Source organism: Populus alba, chromosome 19 (genome assembly GCF_005239225.2).
Source record: "Populus alba chromosome 19, ASM523922v2, whole genome shotgun sequence".
Lineage (NCBI taxonomy): Eukaryota > Viridiplantae > Streptophyta > Magnoliopsida > Malpighiales > Salicaceae > Populus > Populus alba.
This window is the reverse complement of record NC_133302.1, coordinates 4,595,596-4,603,756: the sequence shown is the minus strand read 5'-3', so window position 1 is coordinate 4,603,756 and position 8,161 is coordinate 4,595,596. Positions and strand designations below refer to the sequence as shown.

The following is an 8,161-nucleotide window of genomic DNA, read 5'->3' as shown; positions in this document are numbered from 1 at the left end:
TAATTGAAAGGTAGGAAATATTGTAAACTGTCTTTTTTTATCCAATGCTTTCATTTGCAGACAATTTCTTAGTGCCATTTGCATGAAAGAAATGTGAAGGATGGTTGTATGATAAGTACAATTTCTAAATTAGGTTTTAAGTCAATGATAATTGTTTGGTAAATCTCATGAACCTGTGGTTCTAGGATCATCTATACTTGTATACAATTTTTGGAGACTTCGTGGTTGGATCTCCATCTTCTTGTGCTTGGAGATTTTGTGTCAGGCAGGCATGCATTGGCACCTATACCAAAGTCTGAACAATATATCTAGAAACCATTTACAAAAAATATTGCTGGAGAAAAAGCATTTATTACCATAAACATGACTGATTCAAGAGTGAAATGGATGGAAACAGTACAAGAAAACTACAACAAGCATAAATAATAAAAATTTTATCAAATAAGATCAACGTATAAAATTTTTTATTCAAAATTTTATTACTGAATATTTTGCTTTCAAAATACTTTTTAAATTACAAATTAAATAACTCTATTTATAGAAAAATCAAGTCTACCGCTGATGGGGCCAAGTTTCAGTGATCATCTTAGATTAATAGTCGGTGCCCCTAAGAAGAAGCAATGGTGGAGCCCTAGCTTTAGCATTTCCTTGTTTTACTTTATAGTCATTCGAGACTTGTGAGAAGTAACAAGGACAACAAGATCATCTATCTTCCACACTTCTATCTAATGGCTTTTGCTTATGCAGCTTTCTTTTTGTTAGTAATTTGTATTTACAAACCTGTAAGTTCCCAGCAGAACCACTCAAATTTGATAAGTTTAGGTTCATCAATCTCCACCAACGTCCAACCAACTTCATGGCGCTCCCCTTCTGGCACATTTGCCTTTGGGTTCTACCCACAGGGCAGTGGCTTTATAGTGGGAATTTGGTTGGTGGGTAAGCCAGCTGATATAATCACCTGGACAGCATACCGAGATGACCCTCCTGTGCCGTCAAATGCTACGTTGGAGTTAACCGTAAACGGTAAGCTTCTTTTAAGAACTTACTATGCCAACAATGAGGCCGGTGAAGAGAAACTCATTGCTAAGATAGAGAAGTCAGCTTCAAACGCTGGCATGCTTGATTCTGGAAATCTAGTGCTCTACAATGAACATTCTGATGTCATTTGGGAGAGTTTCAACTTTCCTACAGATACAATATTAGGAGGCCAGAATCTATATGCAGGGGGTGAACTGCTTTCCAGTGCATCTACAACCGATTTTTCAACAGGAAGGTTTCGTCTTAAAATGCAAAGTGATGGGAATCTTGTTTTGTATCCCATAGACACTATAGACACTTCAGTAGATGCTTATTGGAACGCAGAAACTTTTGGGTCCTCTGGTGCCCATCTATATTTAAATTATACTTCAGGAGAACTGCTAATCCTTAACAAAACCTCGGGCAAAGTCCGCGCTGTGTTTTACTCTGATTCAGAACCCGAAAGCAGCTCAATTATCTACCGGGCAACATTGGAGTCCGATGGAATTTTTAAATTGTATTCTCATAACTTCGACAGAAATGGTGCCTACACTACATCTCTTAAAGATCATGCACCAGAAAGTCAATGCCAAGTGAAGACTTTCTGCGGTCTCAACAGCTACTGCACCATGAACGATGATCAACCTGACTGCCGCTGTCTTCCTGGCACTGTTCCTGTCCATCCCGACCAGAGATATAATGGGTGTAAGAGGAACTACACTGAACAGTTATGCAAAGTTGCAGAGGAAACATCCTCGTATAACATTATTGATATGGAGAAAATGACTTGTTATGACATTCCTTATTTTGTAAACTCCACGTCAGAAGAAGATTGCAGAAAGTCCTGTTTGCAGGACTGTAACTGTGCTGGTGCGATGTACGAAGATGGGGACTGCATGAAAATGAAGTTCCCAGTGAAATATGCTAGTAGATATGAGGATGATGATCAGTACTCATCAAAGGTTTTCTTCAAGGTGGGTTTGAAGAGCGTCGGATCTGCAATGAAGCCTCCAGTGGTCCATAAGACAAGCAAGAAGACAGTGACTCTCATTTTTGTTATGAGCGTAGCATTCATCACATGCTCTTCAATTGCCATTGCAGCTTCTGTTTTTTTCATCTCTAAGTCAAGAGTTGTTGAGGCCAGAATGCGGTTGGGAAGCGGAAATCTAGGCTTGGCCCATGAGCTCTCCCTGAGAGCATTTTCATATCGTGAGCTTAAAAATGCAACCAAGGGTTTCAGGGAAGAGTTGGGAAAAGGATCTTTTGGAGCAGTTTACAAAGGGACATTATACAAAGGTAAAAAAGTAATTGCAGTGAAGAGGCTAGAGAAGTTGGTCAGTGAAGGTGAAAGAGAGTTCCTCACAGAGATGCGTTCAATTGGAAAAACTCATCATAAAAACTTGGTTCGGCTACTTGGTTACTGTACTGAGGACTCCCAGAGGCTACTAGTTTATGAATACATGAGCAACGGTTCCCTTGCAGATCTTCTCTTCCGAACTGAAAGAATTCCAAATTGGAGTCACAGGGTGAAGATTGCTTTGGATATTGCTAGAGGGATCCTATATCTACATGAAGAGTGTGAGGCACCAATCATCCATTGCGATATAAAGCCTCAAAACATTCTAATGGATGATTTTTGGAATGCTAAGATCTCTGATTTTGGGTTAGCAAAATTGCTAGTGCCTGACCAAACAAGAACCTTCACAATAGTCAGAGGGACACGAGGTTACTTGGCTCCTGAATGGCACAAGAACACTCCAATATCAGTGAAGGCAGATGTTTACAGTTACGGAGTTATGCTCTTGGAAATTGTTTTCTGCAGGAGAAATATAGAAACTAATGTATCAAGACCAGAGGAAGTTCTACTTTCTAATTGGGCATACGAGCTTATGGTTGCAAGAGAATTGGACAAGCTTGATCTTGGCGAAGATGTAGACTTGCAGAATTTGGAGAAAATGGTTATGGTGGGCATGTGGTGCATTCAAGATGAACCAGGTATCCGTCCTTCTATGAAGTCTGTTGTGTTGATGTTAGAAGGAATTACCGATGTATCTGTTCCTCCACATCCAACTTCAGCTTCAGCATAAGTTTGGGGGCAGTAAAACTAATAAAATTCTGTATCATTGCCGATGTATAAAGAATAAGTTTAGAACGCGTTCGATTTTTAACGCGTTATTATTGTTCATGCAGGTCTAGAATATTTCCCAACACTATTAAAAGATTTTTTGGGGTTTGTTTTGTAATTTTTATAGTGTTTAATGTAAATTTTGCTTTGTATTTTTTTTTGAATTTGTATAATTTGTAGCGAGTAAGGAAAAAAAAAATATAGTAAAAGTGTATGTGTGTGTTTGTACTTGTTTTATGAATGTTTTTTTTATATATAATAAAATTTTTAAAGAATAAATAAGAATTTAATATTCTTGAGAAAAATTTAATTTAATATTTTTGCAAATAATAAAAAAGAATTTAATATTCTATTAAGAAGACTTTTTTTTTTAGACCATACATCTCAAAAAAGAACAACTCTCCTTACATTATGTCTTTCAAGGAAAAAATTTCTTGTTTGAAGGAAAAAATATAGCTACCAAAAGTCTGTTATGTTGATGTTAGAAGGAATTACCGATGTATCTGTTCCTCCACATCCAACTTCAGCTTCGGCATAAGTTTGTCGGCAGGAAAACTAATAAAGTTCTGTATCCTACTGTTGTAGTAGTTCTAACAAAAAAATCATTCGTTGTTTTTCATGGGAGGAGAAGTTATGGAAGCAGTGGTGTAAAGAACATGTTTCTGTCTTCTCCAAATTCAATATGTCAACTGGCGTGAATAATAATTAATGGCCACTCCTATGAAACATTACAGCATGTTGTTGTTGATGGATTGATGGATGATCAATATGTTATTTCTTTCTTTTTTCCTACGAGGAGAAACTAAGCTTGGAAATTTAATCTCTAATAGCCTCACAAATCAAAATGAATTTCTTAACTTGGTTTAAGAGATTAAGAGATGAAGGTGTGTAATGCTAAGGAATCTATAAACTATAAGTTAAAAAAAAAAAAAAAAAAAGCAATATATTCATTTTGAAAAATAAAAAACTATAAAAGGAAATTTAAAATTACGATAAGTAAAAGAAAGCGATGTATTGCTGAAATTTTATAAAAAACATTATATATTTCCAAATGCTAAATGACCTATTAATAATGTTAAGAAATAAAATTAACGTAAACTATAAATCTCAGTCCTATACAAAATATTGATGGCATATAAGAATTTTACTATATAAATACTAGTACAACTGATGAAATTTCTTGAGAAATTTATTGGGATAATATTTTACTATGATAAAACTGCAATTCAAGCTTTATTATCTTGACTTGGAGGGTTGCAATTCAAGGAAGATGATGACTTCTCTCAGCCAACTGGTCTAACACGTTTGGTAGACTTTTGTGGACCACACTAGGCCACTATAAGAAAAGTTGCAGACGTACCAATAGTGAACAAATCTTTCATTTCACACGGTTTTAGTTTTGAAGTTTGCTAGAATTTTCATCACATTAACATTTAGCCAGTATAGTCTCAACAATAGCTAGCTTTTCTGTATCTGTTTGGCTCTTTACACCACACTCCTGTCCCCATGGCCTTGGTATCAGGGCTTCTGCTTCTAATGTTATCGATACTCTTAGTGGAAGCAAGAACTCAAACGAACCAAATTGGTGAAATACACTTGGGTTCTCAGTTATCTCCCATCTCTAACATGCATTCATGGCTCTCCCCTTCAGGCCATTTTGCGTTTGGCTTCTATTCACAGGGAAATGGATTTGCTGTAGGAATATGGATGATGGGTCAACCTAATAACACGGTCGTCTGGACTGCAAATCGAGATGATGAACCAGTCTCCATCAATGCTACCATTCACTTATCAGAAGAGGGTAAGCTCCTTCTTCGGACTGAGCAGGGCAATGAAAATCTTTTTGCTGATTTTTCAGAAGTCGCAGCTTCAGCTTCAATGCTCGATTCTGGTAATTTCGTGCTTTACAATGGTTCTTCTGTTATTTGGCAAAGCTTTGATGAGCACCCAACTGACACCATATTAGTAGGTCAGAATCTTACTTATTTTCATAATAAATTGGTTTCAAGTGTGTCGAGCTCAAATCACTCCAGTGGAAGGTTTCTCCTCCAGATACAGGAATATGGAAAGCTTGTCGCCTACCCTACAAACAGCGCTGGTCAAGATGTTGATACTTACTGGGCCAGTCATACTACTGGGTTGAGTTACTTCAGTACTCTCTATCTTAATCACCAGGGATTTCTGTTCATGGTTACGGTCTCTAAAAAACCAGTCTTGTTGGCAAGAAGTTCTTATCCCTGTAACAACAAAACAACAATCTTTCGTGCGACGCTTGATGCTGATGGGATTTTCAGGTTGTATTCACACTGCTTAGAGAACAAAACTAGCCGGAGTGTGCATATTGAGTGGTCTGCGTTGAATAATCAATGCGATGTTCGTGGCTTCTGTGATCTCAACAGTTATTGCTCTGGCATGGGCACTAATGCTAACTGTTCCTGTTATCCTGGATTTGCTTTCAATGACCCCAGTGAGAAATTCAGTGGATGCTACAAGAATGTCACCGAAAGTTTTTGCAGAGGCACCAAAGAAGGGAAAATTTACGCTGTCAAAGCCGTAGAGAATATATTGTTCGAGCGATATCCTTATTCTGTCCTACATGTGAAGAAGGAAACTTGTCGTTTGTCTTGCCAGAAAGATTGTCTTTGTGATGTTGCTCTATATATGAATGAGAGGTGTGAAAAGTATACTGCACCTATTCGATATGGTTTAAAAGATATAAACATATCATCTATAGCCTTCTTCAAAGTGAAAGCAGCATCTCATGCTGCACCTCCAATGAGCCCGACAATCATCATAGAAAGCAAGAAAAGTTTACTTGTGTTTCTTGCTATAGCATTCGGCTCTGTTACTTTCTTGTGTTTTGTCATTGCAATCTCTACTTTCTGCGTGTACAGGGATCGAGCTTATCTTTACGAAAAGCTGTCAGGAATCATAAGCTTGGCTGGAGAGTTCACTCTGCGGTCATTTTCTTATAGTGAGCTTGAGAAAGCTACAGGTGGTTTCATGGAAGAGCTGGGCAGGGGTTCTATTGGTGCAGTTTACAGAGGGACACTACCTGAGGGTGACAGAACTGTTGCTGTTAAGAGACTTGAGAAAGTTTTAGATGAAGGGGAAAAAAAGTTCCGAGCAGAAATCACTGTGATTGGACAAACTTATCACAGAAACTTGGTTCGGTTGCTTGGTTTTTGTGTGGAGGGCTCTCGGAGGGTTCTCGTCTACGAGTACTTGAGAAACGGCACCCTTGCTGATCTTTTATTCCAGTCTGAGAGGCGCCCCATTTGGAAAGAAAGAGTGAGGATTGCTCTGGATATAGCTCGAGGAATACTCTATCTACATGAAGAGTGTCAAGCCTGCATCATCCATTGCAATATAACCCCTCAAAACATTCTCATGGATGATTCTTGGATGGCCAAAATCTCCGATTTCGGATTATCAAAGCTATTATATCCAGACGAAATAAGAAGCTCGATGGCACTCTCACAGAGTCGAGGGCACATGGCACCTGAATGGCAGAATAACGCCTTGATGTCGGTAAAAGCTGATATCTACAGCTTCGGGGTTGTACTTCTGGAGATCATCTGTTGCAGAAGCAGTATAAAAGTAGACGTCTCAACACCAGATGAAATGAATCTTCCCAGTTGGGCATATCAATGCTTTGCAGCTGGACAGGTGGATAAGCTTGTGAAGCATGAAGTTATAGAATTCGAGTCACTGGAAAGAATGGTGAAGATTGGACTGCTGTGCGTTCAACATGATCCAGCTTCACGTCCTTGTATCAAGAATGTGATCTTGATGCTTGAAGGGTCCGATGACATTCCAGCTCCAGCAGCTATAGCACCATTCCGTAGCACCGCTTAGTTTTTCCAAATAATTTGCCTTATGTTTTATGCATAATCTATACGTGATATGTAACCATGTATTTGTGTGTTAAATGGTCGTGGATTTGAAGTGATTTGTGAGGCGTTTTTATCTGTTTCTTCTTTTAATTTGACCTCTGAAGTACCAAAAATATGTTCAAAGAGACGGCAACAAAAGAAATATTATTTTTCAAAATATTTTTTTTAAAAAATATATATTAAAATAATTAGTTATATCAGCGTATTAAAATAATTCAAAAAATTAATTTTAAACTAAAAAACATTTAAAATTTTAAAAAAAAAATTCCAACAAGACAAACAAATATTATAAAAAAGGTTTGATGATATTTGTTCGTCTCATCAAACAAAAGTGCACGTATAAATACTAAATTCATAGTTTTTAAAATAATTTAGAGCTAAAAAAAACTTCAAAAAAGTTTAAAAAACATACTAAATTCTCAATTTTATTCTTTGAAAAAAATATAAAATTGCCCTTTACTTTTTCATATATATAAAGAAAAAAATATGAAGTATATTTTGAAAGTGTGGTAGAAATTATTTTTTAAAATATATATTAAAATAATATTTTTTTATTTTTAAAAAAAATTATTTTTAATATTAAAAAAATAATTAGATAGGCGGAAACCACCCTCCTAGCAAGCTTGGGCTTTGGATGGGAGATAGGCTGCATCCTATCTAGGACAGCTTAGGCTTGGAAGCTGGGGTGCAGTAAGCCTATGGAACAAATGGACTGTATTTACACGGCCTATATATTTCATTGGATTTCTATGAGTTCAAGACCCTAATACAATTAAGGGTTTGTTTTCCATCAGCCTATATATATATATATACAAGATAATGCAAAGATAATACAAATATTACAGAATAACCATTTCTTTACCGTTCTTAGTGATTAGAGAGTGACATAGTGAGTTCTATGACCAGGAGAGTGAAGATTAAGTCTTGAATTTTAATGCTACAGCTAAATGATAGCCATTTACAACAAAACTGCGAAGGTCTTGGCTGTTTGTTGTTTGCTTGTGCTAACATTGGTTGTTCATTCAACTTTTGCGGATAGAAGAAGGTTAACAGAACAGGGAGCAGCTACGGGAGGAAGATGACCTTGAAACTGAGATTGAGGGCGATGACCTTGGGATAGAGG

General features: G+C 37.0%; 2 protein-coding genes across 2 annotated transcripts; both read left to right on the top strand.

Annotated features, from left to right (window-relative positions):
- Nucleotides 1-568: 568 nt before the first annotated feature.
- LOC118034675 (G-type lectin S-receptor-like serine/threonine-protein kinase LECRK1) lies at nt 569-3,203 on the top strand. The gene is made up of 2 exons (XM_073406543.1): nt 569-860; nt 891-3,203. The coding sequence occupies exons 1-2, from the start codon at nt 729-731 to the stop codon at nt 3,102-3,104; spliced, it is 2,346 nt and encodes a 781-aa protein (XP_073262644.1). The 5' UTR covers nt 569-728; the 3' UTR covers nt 3,105-3,203.
- A 1,445-nt stretch (nt 3,204-4,648) lies between these two features.
- LOC118034676 (G-type lectin S-receptor-like serine/threonine-protein kinase LECRK3) lies at nt 4,649-7,072 on the top strand. Its single transcript, XM_035040022.2, has one exon. The coding sequence runs from the start codon at nt 4,649-4,651 to the stop codon at nt 6,998-7,000; it is 2,352 nt and encodes a 783-aa protein (XP_034895913.1). The 3' UTR covers nt 7,001-7,072.
- The last annotated feature ends 1,089 nt before the right edge of the window (nt 7,073-8,161 follow it).